Source organism: Sander vitreus, chromosome 1 (assembly GCF_031162955.1).
Source record: "Sander vitreus isolate 19-12246 chromosome 1, sanVit1, whole genome shotgun sequence".
NCBI classification, from domain to species: domain Eukaryota; kingdom Metazoa; phylum Chordata; class Actinopteri; order Perciformes; family Percidae; genus Sander; species Sander vitreus.
Window position 1 is genome coordinate 3,640,784 of NC_135855.1, and position 17,351 is coordinate 3,658,134.

The 17,351-nt window shown below is 40.9% G+C and overlaps 1 protein-coding gene across 1 annotated transcript in view; it reads left to right on the plus strand.

Moving 5' to 3' along the window:
• Window positions 1-17,351, plus strand: part of LOC144521905 (neural-cadherin) — a 340,271-nt gene that overhangs the window by 141,582 nt on the left and 181,338 nt on the right. Inside the window, exons 8-13 of the mRNA XM_078256568.1 lie at window positions 1,015-1,187; window positions 6,322-6,490; window positions 8,607-8,777; window positions 9,824-9,996; window positions 11,483-11,650; window positions 14,409-14,658. Coding sequence (XP_078112694.1) covers window positions 1,015-1,187; window positions 6,322-6,490; window positions 8,607-8,777; window positions 9,824-9,996; window positions 11,483-11,650; window positions 14,409-14,658 — 1,104 coding nt within the window. The remainder of the gene's footprint in view (window positions 1-1,014; window positions 1,188-6,321; window positions 6,491-8,606; window positions 8,778-9,823; window positions 9,997-11,482; window positions 11,651-14,408; window positions 14,659-17,351) is intronic.

Below are 17,351 nucleotides of genomic sequence, written 5' to 3' on the forward strand. Positions count from 1 at the left end.
GGCATGACACAAAGCCGAGTAAAGTGAAAATAAATTAATAAATGGCGGCATGCGATTAATACGATAAAAACAAATTAACGCATTATGCTCGGCCCTTAATCGCATCGCGATTAACGCGTTAATGCTGACAGCCCTAGCAGACAGAGTAGTATAAGTATAAATGTTGCCTTTGCAAGAACACAGTTGGCAGAACAATGGCAGAGAGAAAAAGAATCCGGGGACTACAGGTCCTGACTAATGAGGTGAAGGCATTCCTTCAAACTTTAGGCAAGGAATTTAAACATGACAGAATGTTCCAGTAATTCTGGCTTAGGTCCAAAGTCCTTACTATACAACCTGGTATATAGTATAAATACAGCTTGGGGTACATTTACGAAATAGTCACATTTGCACACTACAGACTTAGTTAAACAGAGAGGTACAAATACTGTATCAATACACATTATGATGTCATGGCAACTAAACAACTGAAACACTAAGAACCAGCTCAGTTATAATCATTGATAATAATGTAAGAAAAGGATTTGGTGAAGTGTGGAAGAGATGGTAAGGTTAACAGCGAACTCTCATTTAAATCTGGCAAAAACATGAAAAACCCCGACACCAGATGTTGAGTTATCCCAGAAATATTCCGTGTCCTAGAACGGGGTTAACAACCCATCTGTAATGGCTTCATTAGCATATCTGGTAAACATGTTGTCGGCCCACTTTTGATAGTCGCAGTTAAGTTAAAGTGTCTTAACGTGTGTTTTAAAATGCGTTTGCTAATTTGTCACCTTGAACACCAGAAAAAGAAACTTGTTACCGTTAAAAACACAGTAATGCCAACTTATTTATTTCAAACCTAGAGGTTGAACATATGGACAGCAAGTATTTACTGGTGTAAATAGTTTAGTTTACACACATGCATGCATTGAACCAGAGACCCTCTGGTTCCCATCCAGGTCCCCACGGACTGAGCTACTGCCCCTGAGCATATGATAACCACTGTTACGTGTCTACGTTTGGTTGCAGGTCTGATCCGTCTGCGCTCCAGTCCGCCCCCTTACCTACAGGGCGTCGAATATGTCCTCAATGTAACAGCAACGGATGACAACGCCTCAAGCGGACCTCAGGCCTTGTCATCCACAGCCCAGGTCATAGTGGGAGTGGATGACGTGAATAACAATAAGCCTGTCTTTGAGAAGGTAAGAGAGGCGATGGCACGTTCGCATCATTAAACCCTGTTTGGTCTTGCTCGTTATCTGCTTCTGTTTGAAACGGTGTTGCTGTGTCTGCTCTCCTGGTTGCCATGCCATTTTTTTACCCATTTATTTGCCATGCATCTCAATGACTTCTCTCTCCTCCATTCCTTCTCTCTCCTCCATTCCTTTTCTTTACTAGTTCTCTATTTCCGTGTCTATCTATCCCATGTAAATCTCCTACATCACTCCTCTGTCTCCCTCTCTTTGTCTGTCTACATTCTCTATTTATTAGCCTCTATCTCTCCTCTCTGGAGGAGCGATTAGCCGACTTGACCCTCGCCTGTGCTCTCTCGTCTCTCTCTCCCGCATCATCTGGGTCTTTTAATTAGAGCTTTGAGGGATGTGGGAGAATTCCCGACCGACCCGCTCTGGAAGCGCTACGTCTCCACCTTTTTTTCTAGCCATGTCTCAATTTTAAATGAGGTGACTTCCCAAGCCCCCGAGGTATCGCAAGCCAGGATTAGGAGCGCTGGCTTGTTGAGTAAACTTTGCTCACTGTCTCCTGGGGGAAAGTGAGCACCAAGTTTTTCCCTTTCCGCCTCACCTCTTAGCAGGAAGGAACAGAGGCACAGGTGACGAGATGAGAGCCAAGAGAGAGGAGAAGAAGCAAAACATTCTTGGTCCACAGTGTTTCGTTTGCTCTGTATGCTCAGCTGTCGACCTCAGGGATCGCCTGCTGGCATCATACTCCAAATCTATGATTCATTTTTTTCTCTCTCTCTGCGGGCAGGATGCTGATTGCAACAGACAAGCAAAGCCCTAACCCCCTCCCCACTCCCCACCACCACTCACCATGTCTCTTCTGATTCAAAGACGATGAAAAAGAAATCAACAAATGAACCAGAAAAAAATAAGAACAAAGAAAAAACAATAGATGGAAGAGAAAACACTGGACAAACAGCTTTTTATTTATGTCTTTGGTTGCATATAGACACACAAAAAAACTGAGGGGAAAAGGCAGTTCTGGAACAGAAAAGTAAAAAAGAGGCTCAGTGTTGGTTTCTCAGTTGGTAAAGACATCCGATGTTCATTGGGGTTTTCCTCAGTCGCTGGCAGCCAGCAGCAGGACACTGAAGCGGAAAGGCCCTTTTATCTTGTTTTGATGCCCAATCTTATAAGGTACTGTAGCCTCTCTGGAACTCAGAGCTGGATCAGTGGACCAAGACAGAAGGAGCAAGAGACACACGGAGGAGAGGTAGAGATAGATGGAGGCAGGATCTCTGGAATATAGCCAGATCCTGCATTTCCCAGTGGCATAAATATCAGATTACAGACACAACCAGACATACTACATTTATTAACCCCTGTGAACCGCTCTCATGAGGGTTTAGCACATACACTTTTATATTTGTAGCAGCAAAAAAATACCCATGCTGGAAATGTATAACACGTGTGGGCAAGAAAAGACAGTGCATCTCTGACTACGTGTGCGAATACACTTTTAAAACAAAATGCAAAGACCACCATGAACAAAATCAACCATCCAACAAACACGGTGTGCTGTTTGCACTGAATTCACCACTTGTTGCACTGTATATTTGATCCCATCCCAATGTCTATCCATCCATCCGTGCTAAGTGAGGTAGCTTCCTACCCACCCACCTCCTCCAGCTCCTTTGTGCCTGATCTTACCTGCCAACTTGGTATTGATCCTAGTTGATACTAGATTTTATTAGGCGGATTGGTGAGACGCTACTGATCCACTGATCCAACAAATATTAGAGCCTTCAGTGTCATCACAGAATTCAGTGTTGCTCTGCTATGCTATCAGTTACAGTACATTTATTCAGTCACACATGGCTAACAACGGTTTAACAAGTTTTGAGTGCCACAGCAGTCCTTTTCCTAAGGTTACCTTAGATGGAAATGCTCATAATGGGTTATATGCTTTGAGGATACAGAATTCAAATGAGGGAGAAACAGAGAGCACTGGTATCAAATTGGTTCTCGTTATCGGCTCAGTACCCTAAGCTGAGGTATTGAAATCAGCATCGTAACAGAAAAAGTTGGATTGGTTTATCCACGAGAGCTTCTACTGCAAATTCCTTCCCACCTCGCCTTCCCTAAGGGGGAATCCAGCCCCCCTGTGAAGCCAAATCATTTTGACTGCTTGTATCTGCAATCTCATTCTTTCGAGCTTTACCCAAACCCCAAGATCACAGGTGAGGGTAAGAACCATGGTACTTCACTGGAGTTTGAGTATCTTGTGGTCTTACCAGTCTCATGAGTGAGGGTAAGATGGAATGTGCGGTTGACAGGTGGTTTAGTCGGCAGCTGAGTTTGAAGGAAAAGGAAAATCCTCTGGTATATCCAGAGCTTTTCCTTCAAACTCAGCTGCCGACTAAACCACCTGTCAACCGCACATTCCATCTTACCCTCACTCATGAGACTGGTAAGACCACAAGATACTCAAACTCCAGTGAAGTACCATGGTGTTAGACTTGGAGGTGCTGACTGTCATTCCAACTGCTACGCAGCGGCAAAACCACCCCAGCGCATGCTGAGGGTCACAGTCTGATGAAGCCAGCAAAAGCACATCATCTGCAAAAAGCATAGATGCAATGCTAAGCTCACCAAACCAGACACTCTCGGAGTAGCCGAGGAATGAGCCAAGTCCATGCAAAAACCGGGATGGGTGGCAAAGCACTACAATCACGTCATCTACTTGTGGTTAGATTTATATTTGTGTTTGTTTGGTGTGGACTGTCCGCCCTACACACCCTGGTTCACATTGTCGGAGCATTTTTTGAAACAGCACTCCCTCTGTTACCTTGCACGCTAGCTGGATTATCCCAATATCACAAGATCATGCAAGAATCATGGGATCACACAAAAATGCATCTTGGCAGGCTTCAAGTAATGTGCTTGTTTCTGAACTACCAGCTTACCGCACCAGTCAGAGTCCGGCAAGGAGCTACTGGCAGCTAAGGGCGTGGTTTAGGTGTGTGGGACGGCTGCAACTGTTCGTTTAAAACAACAAAGGCAGACATGAAAGACACATAGTTCATCCAATCACCTGCTAAGTATTTCTTTGAAAGTGCCTGCCCTTTCCAAACAGTTTCCAATGAAGGCTACTCCGGTGGTGCTGCAGAGGTTACTCCCTCTGACCCTTCTGATTAATTGCAGGAGTGAATGCCTGCATGCAAACCTGAATATCTTCAGCAAAGTCCCTTTGTAATCTGTGGAAGGTGGAGATGGAGGATGGAGGATAGGAAGAATGGGAGGAGGCAGGAGGTGAAAGCACATGAGAAGATTAAAGGAAAAGGTTCTACTTAGATGTTAAACCAAGACATCAACCAGCGGTACTGAGGGATTCCTTCCCTTCCACTGTGTCAGTGGCACATGGAAATGAAAATAAAACGATGCCAGTGATACAGAGTTTGATTTCTAGCATATCCTCTTACCTGTTTTGGTATGTGTGAGTGGTTAAAGAGGCGTGTGTGACCATCTTTACAGTGCTGACATGAGGTCATTACTTCATACATTGGTGGGGGAAGGAAAATCAGTTGCATTCAGCCTTTTGGACTTCTTGTCTCTGTGTTTTTTAAGCAACATATTTAAAAGGGGTTCAACGGGAGTCAGGGGTTAAAAAGACGTTCAAGTCTGTAGCCAAATATAAACACAGAAGCTCCATCGTCTGAACCAGCATCAACCAAGATGGCCATCACACTTGTATTAACTCCCATATTGACAACGGCAGCGCTACAGCTTCACTCCTTCTGTTTTTACACTTCACAATAAAAGCGCAACTTAAATCCAATAAGACCATTTTGCTAAGAGGCAACTCAATAAAACAGTAGGGCTGCACAATATATATTTTTTTATTTTTTTTATCGTCATTGCGATGTCAACTGGCGCAAAAGGCTGCGACATATCACAAAATTCACTCAGAAATTTTTTTGTTAGTTGAAAGAAAATATCAGTAGAAAACTGCACTTTATAATGTAATTTCAATCATTTCTTTAGTGGTGCATTTTACATTCAATTCAATCTTTAATTCTTTGAATAAAGAAATGTTGGTTATGATTTCCCTTGATTTGTTTTAAATTCAACAATGTTCGGGTTAGGTTTGGAGGAAGAGCCTTTGTTACAGTACATATGATAATCTCAAGAAATCGAGTACGCAGTACACACTCGTATGCACTCCCACGGGGTTTATTCCCACGTCAAAGGAAGATATTTTGATTGTGAAGAATTCCTGTTAAATCCTGTTAATTCAATTAAACAGAATATGACTCCAGAGACACAGGCGTTCAATACATGCAGTGCAGGCACAACCCTTGCAAATGTTCATGTGCTGCATCCAGTTTTTAGTATTTTTGTCTTGCACACATACATATGTGTCACTATGTCTGTGAAACATCTGTTCAACCCAGCCTTGTACAAATATTGGGTTGTCACTAACTTCTATACAACTTCTGTTCTAGCTATATGAGCAGTGTATTGTGCATAAAAATGATTCTGTAAAATCAACATGGCGGAAACAATAGTTGGTCTTAAATAGCATGTTTCCATTTGTCAAATTGTCTTATTTAAAAAAAAAACCCATCTCACTCAAAATGAGCTTTTATGAATACAACTGCAGCTATTTTCTGGTACACTGCAGAAGGCTTACTGTGAAGTGTTGTGCCTCATTTACAATAAGAAAGGACATGTTTAGGACGCCACTAAACAAAGCGGGAGCCAAAAATATCAGCAGATTTCATGTTTACCAAAGCCTAGTGAGCACATCACCAGGCAGCTATTGAGCACCTTTGCCAATACCTTTCCAATGGGTGCTGAGATAGGCTTCAAGACCTCTGAACCCACTACCACTATCTAGCTTACAGTACACAGGACAAGCACATGTAGAAAATAGATGGATGGAAATGGTGCAGGACCCAGGGTTACTACTTTTCATTCTCTATTCACTCATTATTTTGTGTCCATGTTGCACTTTTTGTCCCGGAAAATAATCTTTAATCTCTCATTAACATTCCACCTCCCACATACTCTATATTACAGTTTCAAAAGGTCTAAGTTTCTCCATACTTTCATTGCTGTGATCTTCCTCTTCCTCCCGTCTCATTCTCCTCAGTGCCAGCAGTACCGAGAGAGCACGTCGGTCCTGGAGAACCAGCCAGCGGGGACGTTCGTTCTGCAGGTTCATGCTGTGGATGCAGACGAGGGCTCCAATGGCAGGGTCACATACGGCTTCATGCACAAAGACTCCACTGTGCCCGCATTCAGTATACACCCAGACACCGGTACTCCGACACACACTCATACTCACTTTCAATCGCACAAACATACACGTACAGAAGAGTACACATACTTTTGTCTCAGTGGGGATTGGCTTAATTTCTTTCAGCTTATCTTATTATGATTTATACAGTTTAACAAGGCACGCAGGGTGTCTTGATGTCTACAATTTAAAGCTAATATGTTGTAAGGACGTTGTAATATGAATATAGAATGAAATGTAGAGTAATTGTCTTTTTGCAGCTAAAATAAAGGCTCATAATGCAAAGCCTAGGCTGCAGCATATGTATAGTAAATACTATGTAAAAGACTGGTTTCATCACATTCGATCAGCCTTCACAAACCAGAAACTCTACAGAATTTTTTAAATGTCTTCATAGCATATTTCAGCCTAAGTCATGTATTGTCAGATGTATTACTTGTTCTTGTCTTCAGTACGTGGTAATTAAACAATATTGACAGAATGACAAAAGTTCATGTGGACCTCTCGAAGTACAGAGCATTTCTTTTTCTTTATAAACATGCCGAGCATTTGGAATAATGCCAATCTTTTTTTTTTTACTTTTGTTCTTCAAAAAAGTCAAAAACATGCTGAAACATACTCAGTGGAAAAACAAAAAGTATGTTTGGCAAGAGAGTTTGTAAAAGTTTTACACAAGAAGTAGAAATAATTAAATAATCCATCTGTTACTTAAGATGCATCAAATTCAGTATCGTCCCTTTCCGAACAAAACATTTACTGTATTTCTACAATGGCCATGGAAAATATGTTTTAGTGGTTTACTCACAGAATGTGATAAATCAGTATGTCTAAAACATATGCTGTGTCTATACAACTGTACTAACCGTATACTCATCCTGATAGTATACTGTTTTTGCAGTTGGTATATGAGAAATGAACATACTATGCATTTAAAGGGGTAGTTCTGATCTATTGAGGTATGAGGCATTTATCCATAGTCAGTGTGTTAGCTACAATAGATGGCGGTCAGCATGCCGCCAGTTTGGAGAAGCAGACAGGAGTACTGACACGGAAGCTAAGCTATGTACAGCTGTGGATGAGGACAGCAGCCAAACATATTTTAGCTGCCTAAAAAAAGGCCAAAACTGCCACTTCCGAATGGGAACTGAAGCCGTTATCTCTGCTCTCTTCAAAGTCGCCAGACGCCTTTGGACAAAAAAGGTTATTTAACCTCGCAGAACACTGGATTTGCTTGTCTACCGCTTTAAAACACCATAGTCACACAATAACACTAACCGATCGAGAATAACTGTTTTTGTCAAAGGAGTCTGGTGGCATTGACGAGAGCAGAGATGGATATAACAGCTTATACAGCTTATATATAACAGTAATAATTTCCTCCTGGGATTATTAAAGTATTTCTGATTCTGATTCTGATTCTTCAGTTCCCCGTTGTAAAGCATTGTCTGGCGAGGTAAAGGAGTGCAAATATTCTAAATATAGCATACACTTAAACTCACATTGATTTCTTTAAATGGGCCCTTTTTTTACGTAGCTAAAACTGGGGGTATGCCGACCGCCATCTACTCTAGGTAGATCATGGATACTTGCCTCACACAAACCACTTCAAAAGATCCAAACTATCCCTTTAATACTAACAGGACATGTTACATTAATGTTGGTTTGGTTAAAAAAACAATCCCAAGGCCAAAAACTGCAGCAGAGAACCTGGGCATGAGGCAGGCTACTTCCCCATGTTGTGTTTGCAAGTTTACAAGTAGTAAAGACTGTTGGTCATGTCAACGGTGTAGATGTAATGCCAAGAAATAAAGACTAGAATGTGCCAAACTTCTTAACTTTCACATCAGAAGCAACAATTTTTAGTGGAGCATGGAATGTTGAAATGTCTAAAAAATCATTTCTAAAATAAATAATCAAATATAATTCTTTGTGGATTTGATGATAATTACTTTTGAAAAACTCTTATTTCCCTTTCCTATTCTGTTACTCATCAGCTCTACTGTCTTTAAAGTTTAGCTTCAAGGCAAACAGAGGAAATCATCTTGGAGTTAAATTACCAATGCTCTGGGGACATGAGACCAAGCAGTGTTTGGTATCATTTAGCGGTCTGATCAACCTCTTTATCTTGGTGTCTCCAGGAGTAATTGTGACAGCCAGGAAATTTGATCGCGAACGCCAACGGGAGTATGCGGTGACAGTGACTGCCACTGACCAGGCAGCTGACCCACTGATTGGCATTTGTCAGCTCAACATCCTCATTCTGGACCAGAACGACAACAGTCCCAAGTTTGAGAACATCCGATATGAGTGTAAGTAGATATTAGTAGAAATTAAGTCTGAGGTATGTTGAGAACTTAACCCACTGAAACATGCAGTAAGACAACACAAGCAAGTAGACCAAAAACAGGACATGGCATGATTGTGATATTGCACGAGACATAATGAGGTATAACGTTTGTTGTGATGTAACTGAGTTCCATTTTTGACTTGAAGTGTTTCTGTATTTTCTTGTGTTTTCTGTATTTTGCTGTGATTTGTTATGCCACATTTTTGTTTTCAGATTTATGAATGTCTTGTTTAGTTAGCTTGTGTTTTATTTGTTTGCAGCATTTTTCTAAATGTGACGCATGTGTGATGTCAAAGTCAAACATGTTTATCTTCATCTGCTTGTGTTTTCTGAAGTTGCTGATGAATACATATAAAAGACTACTCAATAAAGGGTAATTTCATTTTTTTTGTTTCAACCTGGACCCTATTTTCCCATGCATTGGAGTCTTAAGTGACTACTGTGAGCAATTTGAAATTGGTCCAGTATTGAGCAAGGATGCTGTAACCAGCAGCCGCAAACTGGGCTGATCATAATCATTTAGGGCAAATGTGCATTGTCAATTTCCGTCCACTAAAAGTGCTTGTTTTGCCACTGACAGGCTCAGATTTTTATTCTAAGCGTCTGACAACATTATGGAAAGTATCCCTACAGAGACAGACCTTTTTGTTAGAGAGTAAAACCACTCTGAAATTGCCATCGCAAAACTCACCAGACTCCATTTAAATGAACAATACTTTTAGCGTCTATAGAGCCAGCATATTGTCTCATGTAAATGGGTAAAATAAGGGTTTATTTCAACCAAACCAGAGTGGTGGTTGTTGTGGGAACAGTGGAAAGACGAACCAAAATGGCTTTTGACGGTTTTACTTTTTTTTCTATTGACTTGTTCCCATCAATCTCTTAGACACAAAAACATAGAAAAATATGGTTCATGTTGAAAAAAAACAACAAAGTTTACCCTTTAAGACCTGACAAAACCACTAAGGCATAAAGCATAAACCACTTCTTCTTCTTCTGCTCCAATAGACTTCCTTCGTGAGGATACGATGATCGGGACTAGTTTCTTGCGGGTGGCAGCTCATGACGATGACTTTGGCACCAATGCAGCCATCACATACTCTATGTCCAGTGAACAGCCAGAGTACCTCAGGGTCAACCCTCTGACAGGCTGGGTGTATGTCAACCAGCCCATTTCTCAGGTACACACATACTGTATACAAACAGATAATACCAAACCACTTTTGGAACATCTTCAGCTTGCTAATATCATTGGATGCTATATATATATATATATATAAATATATATATATATATATATATATATATATATATATATGCCTATATAGGGCCATTTGGGCTTATAATGCTTAAGGGGTCCCTCCAAATGGCACAAAAGCACTTCAATGAAATTATGTAATTTCCTAATAACACTCAAGAACTCATGTGATTTAATGAACTTTAGATTGCAACTAAAACAACATGCTACTTCTCTTAGTACATGGCCAGAAAAGCAATTGTATTTGCATTCAAGCACTTTATTGCTGACTGTGAGGGGGCAGAAGGCCAGTGGCCAGTAGCATTCTGGCAGCCTGAATATGTGATAATGTCCTCACTGCCTTTTCTTTGGCATCAGGAGAAATAGCATTGCTGATATTTTCCTCATGTCACTGCCTCTAACCCCTTACTACACTACCAGCAAGAAAAACAATCTTGGTGGGAACATGAACAAGCAGTAGAGGAAATTGCCACCTATTGTGCACAAAGCAAGCCTGTGTCTTAGATAAGTGCCACAATGATTAAGCTCCAAAAAGCAACAACTCACCATGTTCCAGTGCCAAGAGGAATGCATGTCTGTATCCTCAGAACTTTTCATCTTACACCAACACATGGCACCATGCCAGAATTTCTGCCTGAGAGAATGGTTCATGAGAACATATCCATGTTTGAAGATACAAATGTTTTCCACTAATGAGTACAACTGCATAACGTCAAATACAAAAGCAGCCACTGCCTACATGTTTATTTCAGCCTTTCCCAAGTTGCTAATTTCAGTTGTGTGTTAATTGCATAGACCAAAGATTGAATTTCAACTACAAAAGAATCTTGAAAATGGATCTCAGGTCAAAAACTGGCTCTATGAAAAGCAATTCTTTCACTCATGAATCTGAAACACCATTACAGGGGCAGAATGTGTAAATAACCTTCATTACATTGTGCATAAAGCAGAAGCCCCTCAACAAAATGATGTTATCTTGTTATCTTGTGACATTATAGTTTGTTATTGTTCTTCAACATACGCCAATTAACCCAAACTGGGAGTACAGACTCCCTACTTTAGTTACTTAAATGGATAATTTCCCTGATTGCAGTGGCTCAAGCTAATAACTCTTGTAAGGGTTACAGAACTCTGCTGCTCCACAGTGGGCCATGCCTTTCAATCAATACAATTATTTTAAAGTATGTTGGTTTTTACCCACATGCAGCTTTCAGTCAGTTTGTCCCTGCACAGAAGTGTGGAAAATGGATTGCTGGCTGAAATCTGTGTGATCTTGATTCACAATGTTTATCGTCTTTATGGAAGCTATAATTATCACTGTGTCACACTAATCTGCAACACAAGAACACACCATCAAGTGATCTCTCTCCTCTTCGATTCATCTGTGTGGACTTTTTTTTTTGCCACAGAGGACATACATCACCAGGGAAATTGTGGCAACAGACGGGGGGAACCTGAGCAGTTCAGTGGAGCTGGCCGTCACCATCACCAACGTGAAGAACCAGCCTCCACAGTGGGACAAGGACAGCTACAGCGTGGTCATACCAGAAAACACAGTCCGAGACACACCCATCGTGGTACATTTTGGCGGGGGGGTGGCAGTTGGCACACATAGGAAGCAGATGCAAAAACACATGCGGGTGCATTTCTAACAAATGTTATGCATTTGTACATTTTAACACGTAAACATATGCAAGGCATTTCTTTTATATTGCATCTTACAAACAAGGGGCAGTGGTGACCTAAAAGGTAGAGAAGCAGGCTTGTGGCGGGTTAGATCCCCGGACCAGATAAATCTGAGTGGGGAAAGTTAATAGCACGTTTATCAGTGTAGTGTAGTGTTACTTAGAAGTGCTTTACATGAGGAAAAAAAATGCTGTAGAGCTAAAACACAATAAAATATGATATATTAAAATAGATGAAATAAATAAGATATACAAAAACAGAAATACAATTATAGCACAGCTACAGTGCAGCAATAATCCAGAATCAATTAAAGTAAGAAATGTGCAGCATATACATGAAATAGTCCAAGTCACAGGAAAACAGCAGGCATCCATACTCACAGTATGTTCACGCTGACATATACATAGGCACAAGAAACCAGAAGGAACATGTAATCTGTTGCATGCAGAAATGCATCCACTCACAATTACCACTAATACTGAAATACAAACAATGTAGCCAGTACTCTCACAGGATATTGTTATCATGCACTCACACACAAATACACTCACACACATGCACACACATTCTTATACTTACTATAAAAAATGTTCAGTTGTGTTGTGCAGTAACAGTCTTGTGACAGTGCTAAGCTAACCTGGACGGGTTACACAAAGGAACAAAGTTACTAAAGGCTAGCCTAGCCAGTAACATATTGCATTTACCATAAGAATGAGACTAAACTTGGATGAGTGCCTGCCTGAATGAGTGTGGGCTTCCCTACCTATAGAGGGGTTGTGCTGTGTTAAACTGACTCACCCAGCTGTTGTTTTGTTTTGCGTTCTGAAGCCGGGCCTGCTGACTCTGGTCTCTATCGTCGAGACCACCTCCGCTCTAGGTCGGCTTTTCAGCGTCCCTCGTTGACTTCTCCGCGAGTCCGCTCCTTGGTGTGTTGTAGTTCAGGTTTTAAAAGGTGTATTCACAAATGTTGTGTTGTGGGAAAACACAAATAGTCCTTCAGCCTATTTTCCTCAGTAGTGTTCTCTGTGAAGAAAGCATGTGGTTTGAAGGCATCAGCGTGCCACTTCCTTGATTGTCTCCAGCCACAAACAATCTCCCCCTGCATCTTCACACCTGCCGGTTTGGCCTGGGCTAAATCAGCATCACACATACATGCCCTCCTTATGTGACATGTCAGTTTGTCCTTGTCAATTAGCTAACCACGCCCCCTTCTCTAAAGGCATTAAACTGATATTGTAACAGTCTTTTGAATGATTGGGTACATTTGATTTTAAATAGCAAATTTCCAGTCAATCTTAGTCAAGGGTGAGCAACAGAAGAGGGTAACGAATGTGTGTGATGTCAGGGTAGCTACATTTTTAGGAACCTCAGTTACAGAAAAATGCAGACGTTCAGAAACACCTTTTAATACCATTGATAAGGCATTATAATCAGTGTAAGTCAAGAGCGTTTGATTATTCAGAGGCATTGCCTTTTCATGCCACTATCACATTTTCAACTAATCAACAGCGTTTTCTAAGGATCTCTTGAAAGCAATTAAGTCCATTAAAGTTGCTGATGAATATTTTAAACCAAGATATGGAAATGAAAAGACAGAGGAGAGTACTTTACATGAGAATGTGTGGATGAACATATTAATGTGTTTGGGAGTTGCGCTGATAGAGTGGGGAGAAAGAGCGAGAGCGCAATCTCTACAGTACAGTGTATTAATCGAGATGGTAGTTCAGTGTTGATTTGGCTGTTATGCAAAGATGCGATGACTCTCAGAGGGTTGTAATAGCTCTACCACGGAAATGTTATGTTTTTATGGCCTAAATCCGCACATACAGTAGAGGCATGTTTGCCAATTATGCATACCAGACAGGGTGTCTCATTATTGTAGCTGCTATGCTTTGCAGGTTGAATGTATACAGCTATGTCACCCATAGGCAAGCCAAATCAAGTCCAAAATGGCATTTTTGATTTAAATTGGGATGTATTTGGCATCAGCTCTGTATGGTCCTCTCCCTAATTAGTTTATGGAGAATAAGGCTTGAAGAGAGAAGTGTGTTTCCCTTTGATCCCCGCTATAAAACACTTGTTTTTCCTTTGGGCAGATCTTGTCCCACTATTTAGAATGCACACTTCCACTGAAGCTCAGCAGCAGCTGTTCTTGTTTTTGTTACTGTCCTTAGGATCCATTTCCAGTTGATAAATGGAACCATGCAAAATCTCTGTCAAATGTATTTTTCTGTCTGTTTGTAAGATTGTATTCTGTTGGTTAACTCTCACTTACAGAGAAAGTAAGTATGGTACACATAAAGTAATCACAATCAATTGATTCTAAATGTAAGAAAGGACAACTACATAAAGTAATTGCCCATGTTTAAATGATGAAGTGTATGCCCATATGTTAGCATGGACACATAAAAAACCTACCTGCTGCTGACAAGGGGGCTATATTGGCTTTACATTTTTCTTCACTTATTGGGTAAGATGACCAACTCCCAGGAAGTGGGAGTATCTGTCATTTGTAGTGTTATGTTACATCATGTCGTCTACAACAACTGACATGGCTTTATACCGGGACCAGTGCTGGCTGGAGACCATTACTGAAAGTCCCACAAATGAGCTATCATATTGATACATCATATTTTTTGTTTTAAACAGACCATCAAAGCCACCTCCCCTCTTGGGGATCCCAGAGTAACTTACAACTTGGAGGACGGCATGGTCCCAGAGACCAATATGCCTGTTCGCTTCTACTTGACCCCCAACCGAGAGGATGGTTCGGCCTCCATTCTTGTGGCAGAGCCCCTGGACTACGAGACCACCAGAAACTTCATGCTGCGGGTTCGAGCTCAGAATGTCGCTGCTGTACCGTTGGCGGCCTTCACCACGGTCTACATCAATGTCACAGGTGCGTCTTCTTAATAGTTTTTTTGTTTTCATTATGCCGCCGCGCTGGCATCAGACTTGATGGAACTGGGCAGTTGATGATTCGTTGTTTGATGGCTGAGCTATAAGGTACTGGAAGAATAGTAAATATTTTTTAGACTTTTTAGAACATAAATAATAAAAACAGTTGAGCAGCATTGGACATATGCCTTTTTAAAAAAAAAACAGTTAGGCTCTGGCAGCTCATATATTACAAAAGTGCAATCCCAGAACATGTTATTGACACACATTATCATTATCACAGGTGCTTGAAGTGCTTGAATTTTGAGGGGGGGAAATCAAGTATTGGAAGATCTTAAAAAATAGCTCCTTTTATGTAACCAAGTGCTTTAAAAGTCCTTGAAATTCAAATGAGGCACATAACTGTCTTATATTTTGACCAAAGTTTTGTTCAAGTCATTATTATTAAAGTGCTCAGAATCAGAAATCATTCACTGTATCCCGTTCTTTTCTTCTGTGCCTTGACGAGCCTGTTACCAAAACACCAAATATACTAGGGAAGTGTACATGTAATCCTGCAAATTCTTGTAAGCGGTAGGTGAATGCTGTTGTGATAGATTTTTTAACATTGTCTGTCGATGCACTTTGTCTTCGGGCTGTCTGAATGTTTTAATAGAGCTGGCTAGGGAGGCAGGGGCTCGATAACACAGTACTCGCTACTACCTTCACCTAACATTACATTTCGAAACCGAGATCTTCACATTTTACAAGCACTTACTCTTGGAACTATTTTGTTTGAAACAAAGTATCTAGTGACCTGTGTGTGTGTGTGTGTGTTTTTGCCTGTTTGGAATGGGCCGATTGCTTGGCCTGTGGTATTGCTGCTTTTAGAATTCTCCAAAACCAAATAGTACCCCAAAATTACTTACAGAAGGACCGCAAACCACTTAGTTTGCCGCTTAGCGAAATAATAGACACGTAAAAGCTGTAATGGAAAAATTACATAGACCATGATTTTCTTAACAATGATTGTTCATCTATTGAGTAATTTTTAATTATAAGTAGATCCTTAAAATATGCCTCTGAAACATGTGTCTCCTAAAGATATTTCCTGACAAACAGTCCTCCAGTGTTGAAGATAGCTGAAAATGTTATGACCCTGTAATTCTCCACTGTAAAAAAATGGTAACAAAACACAGGTGCCTCCAGAGATATGCAAAGGTCAGTTTGCCCGAACTTAAGGTTGGAGCCTGAACCAATCTGTAGACGAGATAAATTATTGAAGGACTTCTTATGCACTAGACAGATGTACAGGAACAGCTTTAGACAGCAGTGTTCAAGATTAGAATGTCTATTCAATGTCAATTAGCGCCTTTTTTCCAGCTTTATTGTACCAACAGTTGCATTGGTCCTGTCAGCTGTCCACTCGTGTGCCAGGAACGTGAAGAAAAGTTTGCTTGTTACATCCAGCAATCATGTTACGTTACAAGCAGCAAAAAGTGAACCGCAGTCAAAGCCGGTAAACTTCCCCCACCACCGCTGCTGTCCAGAGTGTGTCAACAGTCTGCTGCGTGCTGCACCAGCAGCTTATTGTTCGGCCGTTTATTTTCATTTTTAATATCCACTATCCAATGCTGTCCAAATTGCTCCAAAATCCAAACCCCAAGTTCATTGGGTACCCAGGGAACTAAGTGTGAAGTAGATTGGATGAAAGGTTCAGTAGATATTTCAAAGACAGACGCACAGACATCCTCTGCAAAGAAATTCCAGCCGGGACTCCTGTTCTAGTCACTCTCATATCGTTCTTTCATGTCTGTCATTATTGTATGGTACTTCTAAGTATAATTACTTTAGTTTGGTGTAACTCTGTTTCAGTTAATACTCAGCCATTGGTAACTAGGTATAAGTCGCCATTGCTAGTCCCAGACCTTGCTCCTCAAAATAACTCTGCCTACCCCACATGTCCCAGACTCGCCTGCATTTAATCCCCCTGCAACACACACACACACACACACACACACACACACACACACACACACACACACACACACACACATGCACACATACTCCATTCTATCACATTGGTTCTAATCCAGTGAGAAATAATTAATTCACACAGACTCACCCTTCTCTTGCGTCCCTTTTATGTCCCTCTTCTAACATCCTCTTCTCCTCCTTTCGCTCGCCCCTCCTCTCGCTTATCTGTCTTAATAAGAAAGTTCTTTGACTCCTCCAGAGGCATTGCGGCTGAGGAAGGGAGGGAGGTCTGTAATGGATTTAAGACCCCATTTTTAATTCATAGATTAAGACATTTACCCAGAAGAAAGGGTTGGAAAAAATGGCACATAGAGCAGCGCTACAATTAATACAATGTGTTGCTCTATTCAAGTCATTTCTGTAATGCTTTTGGCCTCAAATCAACTATGTTCAAATTTGGTTTCTGCTTTTCAGGCAATGGTTATGGTTCAACATAACTGTTGTAAGAAAATGGACATTTTGTCCATTTTTATTGGCCTAATACAGTAAATGCTTTGATCTTGATGCTAACAGGGCTTGGAAAAATGACCCCACAAAAAATGGAATATGTCTGTTGTCAGAGCTACAGGAAATGTGAGGACTAATCTAAATCAATAAGCTGGCAAGCGAGCCACCATGGTGCTAATGCTGATCTCTTACAATGTACTTGTTTCCCATGTTTCCATATATCCCACGAAA